The following is a 15,394-nucleotide window of genomic DNA, read 5'->3' on the forward strand; positions in this document are numbered from 1 at the left end:
TCATGTCTTTTCAGATCTCTGCCCAGGAAAGTCGCAGAAAAAAGAAAGAATACATGGACAGCCTGGAGAAAAGGTAAGTGCGCGTCGTCTGTCCGCCCGCAGGATCTCCGCCAGTAGTAGCGTTTCTAGGAAAGCTGAGTGGCCGCCAATATGGCCAGTGAAATGCCTAGCTACATGGATGGGGATGGAGATACTACAATACATAACTAGGCCTTTACCAATCACTCACATATGCTGCCGGACTTGTCATCCAGCTTTCTGAGACCCCTGAACGGTAACCCTGCTGAGTGATACATCCTCTGCTCACATGTTACTAGAGAACTGCGGAGTCTGGTGAGATGCCCCATAGGCTCTGTAATGGCGCCTATATTTGGGTCACTCGGCTTTCTATTTTAGGTGGAGTCGCCCTTTAGTCGCCCCAACCAGATCTCAACCCTCCGTTTCTTAGGTCCTAAGGAGTCCTCTTCTCTGATGTTGACTTTTTCTTCCGATAGGGTTGAGAACTGTTCCTCCGAAAACAGCGACCTGCGCAAGAAGGTGGAGGTCCTGGAAACCACTAACCGGTGAGACCATCACCCCAAAATAGTTGTTTTTTCTGTAAGTTGCCCCCTTCTGTAGACTTCACAATTGCCTTACATTATAGGGGCAAACCCTTTACAAAACACCCCTTTAAGTCGAAGATCTTAGCGGAATCCAAGAGCTGCCCCTTTAATAGAGGCGGGACATGCTGAACTCCTTCCCTTGTGATTTATTCCTCAGGACCCTCTTACAACAGCTGCAGCGTCTACAGGCAATGGTGGCCGGAAAAGTGTCGCGCTCATATAAAGCCGCCAGCACCCAAACAAGTACCTGCCTCATGGTGAGTGAACGGCTGACCTACCTGGCTGCGCCCGAGTTAAGTTGGTGCAGGTGTTTACCCGTTAGTCACACGGAACAGTTTATGACATTGTGGTTACTTAAGAGGAACCGAGGGATACAATGTTCACCGTTTTGCTTGGGTCTTTGCGTTATCCAGGAAACCCGCGGAGCTGACCATGTGGTGGTTGCAGATTTTCACGCTTTAAATTGAATAATCAAGTTGCGACCCCCCCCCTCCCCCACCATTTCAATTTAGGAGCTAAAGAGTGTTCATGGGAAAATTTCAAGTTTTGTACAATGACAGAAAGTTAGAGAATTAGTGATGAGTCGGTCAGTGAGTGAGTGAGTGACGGCTTTCATGCTTATGTATGCTTTATTATATACAGATAGATACCTTAGATTCTCCTCAGTATATAAACAGAGCTGAGGTAGATTCTCCTCAGTATATACACATAGAGGTGAGGTAGATTCTCCTCAGTATATACACATAGAGGTGAGGTAGATTCTCCTCAGTATATACACATAGAGGTGAGGTAGATTCTCCTCAGTATATACACAGAGAGGTGAGGTAGATTCTCCTCAGTATATACACAGAGAGGTGAGGTAGATTCTCCTCAGTATATACACAGAGAGGGGAGGTAGATTCTCCTTAGTATATACACAGAGAGGGGAGGTAGATTCTCCTCAGTATATACACATAGAGGGGAGGTAGATTCTCCTGAGTATATACACATAGAGGGGAGGTAGATTCTCCCGAGTATATACACATAGAGGTGAGGTAGATTCTCCTCAGTATATACACACAGAGGTGAGGTAAATTCTCTTCAGTATATACACATAGAGGGGAGGTAGATTCTCCTCATTATATACACACAGAGGTGAGGTAAATTCTCTTCAGTATATACACATAGAGGTGAGGTAGATTCTCCTCAGTATATACACATAGAGGTGAGGTAGATTCACCTGTGTATATATATGTAGAGGTGAGGTCGATTCACCTCAGTATATATATGTAGAGGTGAGGTAGATTCTCCTCAGTATATACACATAGAGGTGATGTAGATTCTCCTCAGTATATACACACAGAGGAGCGGTAGATTCTCCTCAGTATATACACACAGAGGTGAGGTAGATTCTCCTCAGTATATATACACAGAGGAGCGGTAGATTCTCCTCAGTATATACACACAGAGGTGAGGTAGATTCTCCTCAGTATATACACACAGAGGTGAGGTAGATTCTCCTCAGTATATACACATAGAGGTGAGGTAGATTCACCTCAGTATATACACATAGAGGTGAGGTAGATTCACCTCAGTATATATATGTAGAGGTGAGGTAGATTCACCTCAGTATATATATGTAGAGGTGAGGTAGATTCTCCTCAGTATATACACATAGAGGTGATGTAGATTCTCCTCAGTATATACACACAGAGGAGCGGTAGATTCTCCTCAGTATATACACACAGAGGTGAGGTAGATTCTCCTCAGTATATACACACAGAGGTGAGGTAGATTCTCCTCAGTATATACACATAGAGGGGAGGTAGATTCTCCTCATTATATACACACAGAGGTGAGGTAAATTCTCTTCAGTATATACACATAGAGGTGAGGTAGATTCACCTCAGTATATATATGTAGAGGTGAGGTAGATTCACCTCAGTATATATATATATAGAGGTGAGGTAGATTCACCTCAGTATATATATATATAGAGGTGAGGTAGATTCTCCTCAGTATATACACACAGAGGGGAGGTAGATTCTCCTCAGCACATATGCATAGAGGTGAGTTAGATTCTCCTCAGTATATACACATAGAGGTGAGGTAGATTCTCCCCAGTATATACACATAGAGGGGAGGTAGATTCTCCCCAGTATATACACATAGAGGGGAGGTAGATTCTCCTCAGTATATACACACAGAGGTGAGGTAGATTCTCCTCAGTATATACACACAGAGGTGAGGGGGATTCTCCTCAGTATATACACATAGAGGGGAGGTAGATTCTCCTCAGTATATACACACAGAGGTGAGGTAGATTCTCCTCAGTATATACACATAGAGGGGAGGTAGATTCTCCTCATTATATACACACAGAGGTGAGGTAGACTCTCCTCAGTATGTACACATAGAGGGGAGGTAGATTCTCCTCAGTATATACACATAGAGGTGAGGTAGATTCTCCTCAGTATATACACAGAGGGGAGGTAGATTCTCCTCAGTATATACACATACAGGGGAGGTAGATTCTCCTCAGTATATACACATAGAGGTTAGGTAGATTCTCCTCAGTATATACACATAGAGGTGAGGTAGACTCTCCTCAGTATGTACACATAGAGGGGAGGTAGATTCTCCTCAGTATATACACATAGAGGGGAGGTAGATTCTCCTCAGTATATACACAGAGGGGAGGTAGATTCTCCTCAGTATATACACATACAGGTGAGGTAGATTCTCCTCAGTATATACACACAGAGGAGCAGTAGATTCTCCTCAGTATATACACATAGAGGGGAGGTAGATTCTCCTCAGTATATACATATAGAGGTGAGGTAGATTCTCCTCAGTATATACATATAGAGGTGAGGTAGATTCTCCTCAGTATATACATATAGAGGGGAGGTAGATTCTCCTCAGTATATACACATAGAGGTGAAGTAGATTCTTCTCAGTATATACACACAGAGGTGAGGTAGATTCTCCTCAGTATATACACACAGAGGTGAGGTAGATTCTCCTCAGTATATACACACAGAGAGGTGAGGTAGGTTCTCCTCAGTATATACACATAGAGGGGAGGTAGATTCTTCTCAGTATATACACACAGAGATGAGGTAGATTCTCCTCAGTATATACATATAGAGGGGAGGTAGATTCTCCTCAGTATATACACATAGAGGTGAGGAAGATTCTCCTCAGTATATACACATAGAGGTAAGGTAGATTCCCCTCAGTATATACGCACAGAGGTGAGGTAGATTCTCCTCAGTATATACATATAGAGGTGAGGTAGATTCTCCTCAGTATATACATATAGAGGTGAGGTAGATTCTCCTCAGTATATACACATAGAGGGGAGGTAGATTCTCCTCATTATATACACATAGAGGTGAGGTAAATTCTCCTCAGTATATACATATAGAGGGGAGGTAGATTCTCCTCAGTATATACACATAGAGGTGAGGAAGATTCTCCTCAGTATATACACATAGAGGTAAGGTAGATTCCCCTCAGTATATACGCACAGAGGTGAGGTAGATTCTCCTCAGTATATACATATAGAGGGGAGGTAGATTCTCCTCAGTATATACATATAGAGGTGAGGTAGATTCTCCTCAGTATATACATATAGAGGTGAGGTAGATTCTCCTCAGTATATACACATAGAGGGGAGGTAGATTCTCCTCAGTATATACACACAGAGGAGCGGTAGATTCTCCTCAGTATATACACACAGAGGTGAGGTAGATTCTCCTCAGTATATACACACAGAGGTGAGGTAGATTCTCCTCAGTATATACACATAGAGGGGAGGTAGATTCTCCTCATTATATACACACAGAGGTGAGGTAAATTCTCTTCAGTATATACACATAGAGGTGAGGTAGATTCACCTCAGTATATATATGTAGAGGTGAGGTAGATTCTCCTCAGTATATACACACAGAGGTAAGATAGATTCTCCTCAGTATATACACACAGAGGGGAGGTAGATTCTCCTCAGCACATATACATAGAGGTGAGTTAGATTCTCCTCAGTATATACACATAGAGGTGAGGTAGATTCTCCCCAGTATATACACATAGAGGGGAGGTAGATTCTCCCCAGTATATACACATAGAGGGGAGGTAGATTCTCCTCAGTATATACACACAGAGGTGAGGTAGATTCTCCTCAGTATATACACACAGAGGTGAGGTAGATTCTCCTCAGTATATACACACAGAGGTGAGGTAGATTCTCCTCAGTATATACACACAGAGGTGAGGGGGATTCTCCTCAGTATATACACATAGAGGGGAGGTAGATTCTCCTTAGTATATACACACAGAGGTGAGGTAGATTCTCCTCAGTATATACACACAGAGGGGAGGTAGATTCTCCTCATTATATACACATAGAGGGGAGGTAGATTCTCCTCATTATATACACACAGAGGTGAGGTAAATTCTCTTCAGTATATACACATAGAGGTGAGGTAGATTCACCTCAGTATATATATGTAGAGGTGAGGTAGATTCTCCTCAGTATATACACACAGAAGTAAGATAGATTCTCCTCAGTATATACACACAGAGGAGCGGTAGATTCTCCTCAGTATATACACACAGAGGGGAGGTAGATTCTCCTCAGCACATATACATAGAGGTGAGGTAGATTCTCCTCAGTATATACACATAGAGGTGAGGTAGATTCTCCCCAGTATATACACATAGAGGGGAGGTAGATTCTCCCCAGTATATACACACAGAGGGGAGGTAGATTCTCCTCAGTATATACACACAGAGGTGAGGTAGATTCTCCTCAGTATATACACACAGCGGTGAGGTAGATTCTCCTCAGTATATACACACAGAGGTGAGGTAGATTCTCCTCAGTATATACACACAGAGGTGAGGTAGATTCTCCTCAGTATATATATACACAGAGGTTAGGTAGATTCTCCTCAGTATATACACACAGGTGAGGGGGATTCTCCTCAGTATATACACATAGAGGTTAGGTAGATTCTCCTCAGTATATACACATAGAGGTTAGGTAGATTCTCCTCAGTATATACACATAGAGGTGAGGTAGACTCTCCTCAGTATGTACACATAGAGGGGAGGTAGATTCTCCTCAGTATGTACACATAGAGGTGAGGTAGATTCTCCTCAGTATATACACAGAGGGGAGGTAGATTCTCCTCAGTATATACACATACAGGGGAGGTAGATTCTCCTCAGTATATACACATAGAGGTTAGGTAGATTCTCCTCAGTATATACACATAGAGGTGAGGTAGACTCTCCTCAGTATGTACACATAGAGGGGAGGTAGATTCTTCTCAGTATATACACATAGAGGTGAGGTAGATTCTCCTCAGTATATACACAGAGGGGAGGTAGATTCTCCTCAGTATATACACATACAGGTGAGGTAGATTCTCCTCAGTATATACACACAGAGGAGCAGTAGATTCTCCTCAGTATATACACACAGGTGAGGTAGATTCTCCTCAGTATATACACATACAGGGGAGGTAGATTCTCCTCAGTATATACATATAGAGGTGAGGTAGATTCTCCTCAGTATATACATATAGAGGTGAGGTAGATTCTCCTCAGTATATACACATAGAGGGGAGGTAGATTCTCCTCAGTATATACATATAGAGGGGAGGTAGATTCTCCTCAGTATATACATATAGAGGGGAGGTAGATTCTCCTCAGTATATACATATAGAGGGGAGGTAGATTCTCCTCAGTATATACACATAGAGGTGAAGTAGATTCTTCTCAGTATATACACACAGTGGTGAGGTAGATTCTCCTCAGTATATACAGACAGAGATGATGTAGTTAATGAAGTTGCGACCCCTTTACCTTTCCCATTTACATACACCATTTTTAAGTTTCGCGTTTTGATTGCAAATTATTGTGGTTGGTCAATGAAGTTCTCTAAGGCCTGCGTATTACGCCTCCACGACCTGCTGATGTGCCGGTCTTGTAACATCAAGGACTATGCCGATGACGTGAGGACACAACTGGACTGTTTACCTGTGGCTGTGGACTTGGACCAGCAGGGGCACTTAGCCGGGTTCTCTAGTACTGTCTGGGCATTGTAGAGGGCACATCCATTTAAAGGCTAACATTCCATCTGACACCACTAGAGGCGCTCTCTAGATTGGGGTTTTTTAATTGTAATTGGGGCAGTTCTCACACCATGCAGTGCCCCATGCCGACCCTTCTGCAGGTGAAGGCTACGCTGCTCCACCGGGAAGTTTTTAGTATAAGATGACTGGAGCCAAACAAACCGCGTCTCTGTGGTTTAACCCTTCTTCGGATATGTATTAGATCATGGGGGTCTATCTGACTCTAGCATTGTTGATTGCAGTTCTGCACTTTTGATCTGTTAACCCTTGTGTGGTACCCGTGTCAAACGCTTCTAACATGCCTGAGAGCAGCGCTGAACCTGTAGACACTTGCATCTGTGGAAAAAGTTGTATCAAAGGATATCTTTTTTTTTTTTTTCTCTTCGTCCACGGAAGTTTAGCTCATGAGTTTATACCAAATCCTTTATAGCTTAAAGGAACAATAAATGTGTCCTCTTCATTTAAAAAAAATTAACTCCTTTTAGAAATTGATGGCAGTAACACATCTTACTATGAAAAATAAAACGGACCAATGTCTCCCCTCCCCCTCTGATATGTTCTATATTCTACTGGAATAAAAAATGGTTAGAAAAGATTACAAAATCATTGCAGTTTTTTTTCTTACATTTTACCCTGTCCCAACTTTTTGGGAATTGCCATTGGGAGTTGTACTGTGATTCTTCTCCATCTCCCGGTCATTGTAACAAGGCTTGTATACAAAGTCTGACTTTGGCTTGAAGGAATGCTGCCTTTCACTAGGTGGCACTGTGGAGGATTTATTCCATCTCCCTTATTTGCATATTACCCAGAGGAGCGTGCATGGCCATTTGAGTCTCCTTACCTAGTTTATAGTTGCTCTCCCTAAGGAGAAAAGATAGTGTTTCTGACCCACTTCTCCATCTGATATCCATGCCATTGCCTGAGCCTCTCTGTCTCCCTCAGGTGGTCGTCCTGTGCTTTGCAGTAATTTTTGGCAGTTTCACACAAACCTTTGACCCCTACCCATCAGCCACCAAGACATTACCAGAACCAAGTGTGCACTCGGTGCCGGAGTCGTACGCAGCATCGATAGGTGAGTGCCGTTATTCAGATGTATTGAAGACTCCTTTACTTCTGCAACCATCAATGATCATGAATGGTCTCTCTTGTAGTGAGGTCTAGAAGCATCCTTTCCTTCGAGGAGCATCATGCCTGGGAAGAGTTATACAGCTCCGCAGTCACAGTGGATTCTCCAGACTCCTGGGAGAGGAGCAAAGAGATCATCTCTCAGCATCACACAGCCATACTAGAGGAGTTCCGCCTGTCACAGGAGAAGCCTAATGTACTGTTTAATGACAGCAGCCGGGACCCAGAAGTACGGCACAGGTGAGCGCAGAAGATTGGGGTTCACCAATAGAAGTTATGAGAAGTCGGGGACACTAGCAGAATAGAGGAGAGCAGTAGAGCGGGGATCAAGCATGTGGGGGGCAGTATTGCAGAGATGGGGGTGCTGGGGGAAATACAGCAGAGATGATGAGTGCGGATGGCAATATGGCAAAGATGGTGGGGTGCAGGTTGCCCAACTTATAGCAGAATAGTAGATAGTAGTGCAGCAAAGATGGAGGGTGCAGGGGGCCAAATATATAGCAATATAGAGTAGAGCAGTACGGCAGAAAAGTATAGGGAGCAATATATATAGCAGAAAAGGGGCCAATACAGTAGAATTGAGGGGTGCAGGGGGCCAAATATATAACTGAACAGAGGGTAGCGGCGTGGCAGAGATACGGGGTACAAAGGGCATATTGTAGAACAGAGGGGAGCAGTACAGCAGAGATGAGGGGTGCAAGCGGCGGTATGGCAGAGATGGGTTTTGGGTGGCAATATGACAATATATTGCAGAATGGAGGAGAACAGAACGACTGATGAGAGGTCCAGGGAACACCTTACATTGAGGAGTAGTGAGGTGCAGTATGGCAGAGGTGAGGGGTTCAGGTTACATATTACACAGAAGAATAGTGGGGCGCATCGTGAACATGGAGGGGACTGATAGAACCTTCTTCCTGCTGACGATTGCTTCTCTCTCGCTTTTCAGGTTCCATTCGGATTTTGGACAAACTGAAATGACGAAAATAATAGAACTGGAGAGAAGAGTAAACACCACGTCCTAATATCCGCCTCCTTCCTCCTTCTCTTCTTCAACCCTCTACTTCCAACCGGCGCAGCCGCCCCTCAAGTTCCCACACTGAGCCGCCCTTCGGACTCTATGCCTGTCTTGTCAGGTGGAGGAGGCTGGGACTCTAGACTTGACACTGGCGGATCATAAAAACAAGTCCTGAAAGGAACACCCCAATTTCCTGGATGTCCGAACATGCAACTTGTAAAGCGGAAGGTTGCAGGATAATTACGAATTGAGACGTGAAGGAAACCTTTTCCGCAGTCCATCGCCAAATGGCGAATAAGATGGGAGTTTTTATTTATACCATGAAATAATTAAAGGGGTCGTCCAGGACTAGAAACACATGGCTGCTCTCTCCCCAAAAAACAGCCCTTTGAATGGGAGGTAAAACTGCAATACCAGCCACAACACAAATACAAGGGTGGCGCTGTGTTTGGAAGAAAGCAGCCATGTTTTTCTAAGCTTGGACTACCCTTTACTCTTTCTAATCCAAGATGTTACATTAATATTTGGTGGATAAGATCTTGCTTGGTGGAGAAGATCGAGAGGAATACATTCCATAACAGACATCAGCCCACCCAATATGTTCAGCTCTAGTAGGCACTGCCAATAAGACCCTTGCTGGGACTTATAGTTCCACTCAAGTTGGGTGCTATAAACTGCCTAACATTCCCATAATCCCATGTCCCTTCCTCGGATTGTCCTGTATCAGTCAGTGCCTTATATACCGGGATTATATTCGGAACCCTTTGCCTATAACCCCATCACTGAGGCTCTCCACTGCTCCGTGTGTACTGAGACTTCCCCTGGGATTTTCTCTCTCTAGTCCGTTGAATTGAGCTGTCCCTCCTGCTGTTGTAAATAGTATTTATTAGTTTTATTTGCTACTTCATCATTGTTAGCCCAAAAGAGGGCGCTGCCCCCCCCCCTTCGCCCAATGATGATGATTAACGCCCAATAATCAGCACAATGCCCCATTGACAATCCACTGAGTGAGATGCAGGACCGTGACATTGCAGTTAGTTTTCTTGGTAGGGCAATTGCTATCTCCGACCCTTATAGTTCCCAGGATTCTTTGCAGATCAGCGGTCGGATAATCCTGCGATTTGAGGGTTCATCCAGAAGATGTTTTAGTAATACAGATATCTGATATTAGGGCTCTTCTATCTCCTCTTAAACCATCAGGTCTCTACTGGATTCTTCTACCTCGCTGATGCCACCATGCAGCTGTAGGATGGAGTGGAGGACCAGTTGTTACTACAGTGTCATCATCAGAGGGGGCTGTAATGGAGAAACCCTTTAAGCTCAGTTGTTGATCGGTCAGCTACCCATGATTTGTTCCTTACTATCCTGTCTTGGTACATAAGATGGAGTGGGCATCTTACACATGGCACTAAGGGGTGGATACATTTCTATTCCTTGTTTTATTTTATGCTTCTTTTTTGGTATAATAATTTTTTATAAAATGAGAAAACTCAATAAAAAGTAGCAGCATATAAAATGGTGTGTGGTTGTTTGATCGGGAAGGGGCACGTACTACAAATGCAAGATCCTTGGGTTACATCCTGTATTGTTCTTCAGAGCTGCACTCACTGTTCTGCTTGTGGAGTCACTGTGTACATACATTACTTATCCTGTACTGATCCGGAGTTATATCCTGTATTGAGCACTTCAGATTACCCCTTACATATAGTCTCTGTGAAAGTAATGCCAAGTCACAAAACTTCAAGGGGACATGGTTGTATTCATAACCCTCCCTCCAGGTTCTCACTTGGGCAGTCTTTGAACACCAGGGGCTTCTGAAAATGGGTCCACAGGACTCTATCATCAAGGAGCTTTCTCGTCAGACTACAGATCTTCCTCTATATCCTGAGACTCCACCGCTGTATCCCCTTCAGAGCCTAGGTAGCGTAAGTCAGGAGATATCTGTGCTGCAGGTGAAGGTCCTTCACTCGTCGTCCTGTCTCCCATTCCTGGAACAAGGGCCAAAACCATTCCTGGCAGGAGTAGACCCACGGAGGAGCCCTCTCTTGCCAGATTTTACCTATGTTGGAAAAAAATAAAATTTTACAAGAAACACCACAGGGTTGACCATAGATAACTTCCCCCAAGTCATCTTGTGCGGTACGTAACATCTTCCCTGATTAGGTTCAATCTATTTCCCCACGACTTTAGAAAGAACAGGTTGTAGACCCGGGTCCAGTGAGGCTCTGGCAAAATTCATATGCTGCTCAGGTAGATTAATAAAAAGATCAGGTATGTTTTGATCAGACTCTTTCCTGAAGGGTCAAAGACCAACCCTTCCACTGATTCACTTTCTGAGTGGCTACCTAATTTTGTAATCTCCCTGGCCAAATTTGATGCCGAGGACTTTTGCTGAAGTCTGGGGCACATGAAGGGTGTCCGGGAGATCAAATGTAAGATCGCTCCTTCCTAACCAGAGACTCACACTTATCTCATTTGACCTCAGACCCAGATGCCTCCAAGTAGTGGTCTGTCTCCGAGTAGCGGTCCCCCTCCAACCCCACAAACTCCAACTCCCCTCTCGTGGACACGAAGAACGTGAGATGCCCTGCGTATGCTACCGCTTTCAGAGTGGGCCCCGTCACCGCCCAATCTATCCTGACCATAATCAACCCTCCTAAGGAAGGGATCTATTGAAAACACATACAACACGGGACTTAGAGGACAGCCCTGACAGATGCCGGACCCAACCACGAAAGGACGACTAAATCAACCATTAACCAGTGGGAAAGCCCATGCATACAATGTTCGAAACAAATCGACAAAGGCTGTATCTCAGAAGGACTAACCAGAGGTACTCATGATTAATCTGATCAAACTCTTTTGCTTGATCCAGGGATGAGCCCTACCCTGCCTCATTGCCTCCTGGTCACCAGCCGATTAAACAGCTCTTTTTGCCAGAACCTTCCTGTCTGTGTTGAGAAGCGCTATGGGACACAAATTCTCAATATGCCTTGAATATTTACCTTCTCACTATGCTTCGCTCCATCTGCCTAAAGGACACTGCGCTCTCCTCGTTCTCCTCCTACCTCTGACTACTCCTTCAGAGTCTCCTTTGCTGGCTCTATCTCCTCTCTGCTCCCCCTCGCAGTTGGGGTCCCCCAGGGCTCGGTCCTTGGCCCTCCCCTCTTCTTTATCTACACAACTCTAATTGGACAAACCTTCCGCAAATTCAGCCTCCAATACCACCTGTATGCTGACGACACCCAGCTATACACCTCTTCCCGTGACATCTCAGCACGATTGCTCCTAAATCTCACCGACTGTATGCGGTCTTGACACCTTGTTCTTCCTTTTTCTCAAATTGAACTCCTCGTCTTTTTGCCCGCAACCAGCCGACCTCCCCCCAAGATCACCATATCCATATCTGGCACCACCATAACCTCCAGACAGCACGCCCGCTGCCTTAGAGTAACTATGTGTTCTGACCTTTCCTTTACCCCCCACATCCAATCTCTGGCCCGGACATATCACCTGCACCTCAGCAATATTGCTAAAATCCGTCCATTCCTCACCACGGTCACACTTAAGACTCACGTTTTAGCCTCTATTCACTCCCCACTGGACTACTGCAACTCGCTGTTCTTTGGCCTTCCCCACTCCAAACTTTCTCCTCTTCGATCCATACTAACTAGGCTCATTTTTCTATCCAGCCGCTTCTCAGATGCCTCTGCACTATGACTTTCATTGCATTGGCTGCCCATCCACTGCTGAACTAAATTTAAACTCTTCACCCTTGCCCACAAAGCTCTCCATGGCGCCGCGGCCACTGTACATAGCTTTGCTCCTGTCCGTACACCACCCAGCTCACACACTGCAATTTGCTAACACACTCAGACTAAACCCTCTAACACGAACCTCACATGCTTGCCTCCAGGACTTCACCAGAGCAGCACCCATCCTCTGGAACGCTCTACCTCAAGGTATCTGGGTAATCCCTGATGCACAAACTTCAGATGCGCCATTAAAATGCACCTCTCCAGTGAGGCATACCAATTCTCCTGACCTAGTCCTCCTGCCCCTCGCTGCTGCTTCCCGCACCTTCCACCCTGCCTATCGCATATGACCTCCACTTCTGCACCTCCTTACCGCCCCACCCCGTTTGCCTCCTAGTAACTGATGTCCACATGTAATTCCCATACTGCCCATGTTCCCCCGTGCCTCATTCCCCCCTCCTTGTACCTCTTATAATCACCTCCATCCCGTTTGTTTCAAACTGATTGCATATTACATGTAATTGTTATATTGCCTGAGTTCTCCCACGCTTGAAAGCGCTGCAGAATAAGTTGGCGCTATACAAATAAAGATTATTATTTGTAGCATTCACTATATGCTCAGCCCTTGGCTATGAAAATCATATATAATAAGAGATATTGGGGAATGTGACTTGGCAAGCTCAGGGAGAGGACGCACGCTGCTGAGCTCCGCCACTGTGACCTGCCTTTTTGCCCAAACCCAGGCACATAAACTGAAAAAGGACACTGGTGACCACTAGACATCCTGCCTTACTCCTGTGGGGCACCTTGAAGGGTCTCCGCCACTGCATGAAGGGTGAGGGGGCCGGGCTCAGCACAGCTGCATACATCCCCGGCCTGGAGTGATGGGATCTCCGTCCGGAGGTGTCCGTTGCAGTCACCTTGCAGGGTCCACACAAGTCAGAATGGGCATCTGGTATCCCCCCCCATTGCCCCGCCTGAAGGTGAGGTTGTAGAGCACAGGTGTCAAACACAAGGCCCGCGGGCCGAATCTGGCCCCTCACCTCATTTTCTGTGGCCCGCCGGCTGTGCAAAAAGTTCCCTCGCTCCTCTGTGCTGCTGTCAGTAGGCGAGCCTCTATCGGCTTGTTCTGTCTAGTAATAGAGGAGTGCTGATAGCAGACTGACAATGGCCGCGGAGGAGGGAAAAAGACTGCAGAGAACATGATCTCTGGTGCCAGGAGAGCGACGCTGAGGAGGAGCAGCTGCAGAGTGAGAGCCAGTCGGTGCTGACCTCCTGTCACCGGCCCTCTCTCTGTTCATGGCTGCAGGCCTGGGGAGACCTCAGGGGCCTAAGTATACAGGAGGGCCCCATGAAGAGAGCAGCCGGTATACCTGCCAGTGGGACCACATTGGATGCAGGTAAGTATAAAAATGCAAAAGTGTCCTTGTGTGTGTGTGTTATATATTATATATATTACACATGTTATTGTGTGTGTGTGTGTGTGTGTGTATGTGTGTATGTATATATATGTATGTGTGTGTGTGCGTCTGTGCGCGCGTATGTGTATAATAGTGTGCGTGTATGTGTATAATAGTGTGCGTCTGTGTGTATAATAGTGTGCGCCTGTCCGTCCATATATATATATATATATATATATATATATATATAAAATGTGTGCACCTGTGCATGTGTGTGTGTGTGTATATATATTTATTATTAGTGTGCGCCACTGGCCACCATGGGGAACCTTATTACCAATCAGGCCACTATGGGGTTCACTTTTATTATACTGTCTTACAATTAACAATTAGAATTGATCCTCTGAGGTCCTGCCTACCACATGTCAGGACCTCTGGTGCCAGCTCTCTCTGTGCTGCCCTCCAGAGCAACAGGGTGCTATAAACGGAAGAGCTCCACAGGATCAGCAGCGACTCCCACTTTCCTGCAGGGTAACTGCCATCTGGGCTCCCAGAGGAGTGGGCTCCCAGTGCTGCCCTGGAGCAGAGAGTGTGAGGGAGCAAAGAGGAGCTGCATTTATCTCTTAATGACGCGGCCCCTTTTTATTTTTCCATTTTTGTTTAATCCCTCAAAGTCGTTGTATGAGGGCTTGTTTTTTGCGGGACGAGTTGTATTTTTCAATTATACTATTTACTTTACTGTATAATGCACTGAAAAACTTAAAAAAAATTCTAAGTGGAGTAAAATGAAAAAAAAAACAAATAAAACGACATTCCGCCATCTTTCGGTGCGTTTGGTTTCTACGGCGCACAAACTGCAACTAAAACAACATGATAACTTTATTCTACGGGTCGGTACGATTAGTGCGATACCAAACTTGGATTGGTTTTTTTTTCGCTACTATTTTTTTTTTCACACATTTAATTTTTTTCAATTATTTTCTGCCGCCATCTTCTGCGCACAATAACTTTTTTTATTTTTCGTTTGTCGTACTTGTGTGAGGTTGCAGGATGTCCTGTAGTTTACGTTAGTACCAATTCGGAATATATCCGACTTTTTGATTGCTTTTTTCTAGGAGACGGGGACTGAAAAAGTGCATTTCTGGCGTTCTTTTTTTTTTCTCTTTCAGCTGACGTTCACCGTGCGGGGAAAATAATGTGCTACTTTGATAGATCGGACTTTTACGGATGCGGCGATACCAAATATGTATTTTTATTTTATGATTTAGATTTTTGAATTATAGATATGACAAAAGGAGGAGGGGGGGGGGGGGAATTTAAACTTTTTTGTAACTTTTTTTCCCTTACAATTAATAAAACTTTATTGCTCTTATTT

General features: G+C 44.8%; 1 protein-coding gene across 1 annotated transcript in view; it reads left to right on the plus strand.

The window, feature by feature from the left end:
* Positions 1-10,380, plus strand: part of LOC136611042 (cyclic AMP-responsive element-binding protein 3-like protein 2) — a 48,735-nt gene extending 38,355 nt beyond the window's left edge. The window contains exons 7-12 of the mRNA XM_066590294.1: positions 15-73; positions 495-563; positions 760-859; positions 7,667-7,796; positions 7,876-8,089; positions 8,796-10,380. Coding sequence (XP_066446391.1) covers positions 15-73; positions 495-563; positions 760-859; positions 7,667-7,796; positions 7,876-8,089; positions 8,796-8,871 — 648 coding nt within the window. The 3' untranslated portion in view covers positions 8,872-10,380. The remainder of the gene's footprint in view (positions 1-14; positions 74-494; positions 564-759; positions 860-7,666; positions 7,797-7,875; positions 8,090-8,795) is intronic.
* Positions 10,381-15,394: the final 5,014 nt, after the last annotated feature.

The sequence above is a fragment of the Eleutherodactylus coqui genome, chromosome 2, assembly GCF_035609145.1.
Source record: "Eleutherodactylus coqui strain aEleCoq1 chromosome 2, aEleCoq1.hap1, whole genome shotgun sequence".
Taxonomy (NCBI): domain Eukaryota; kingdom Metazoa; phylum Chordata; class Amphibia; order Anura; family Eleutherodactylidae; genus Eleutherodactylus; species Eleutherodactylus coqui.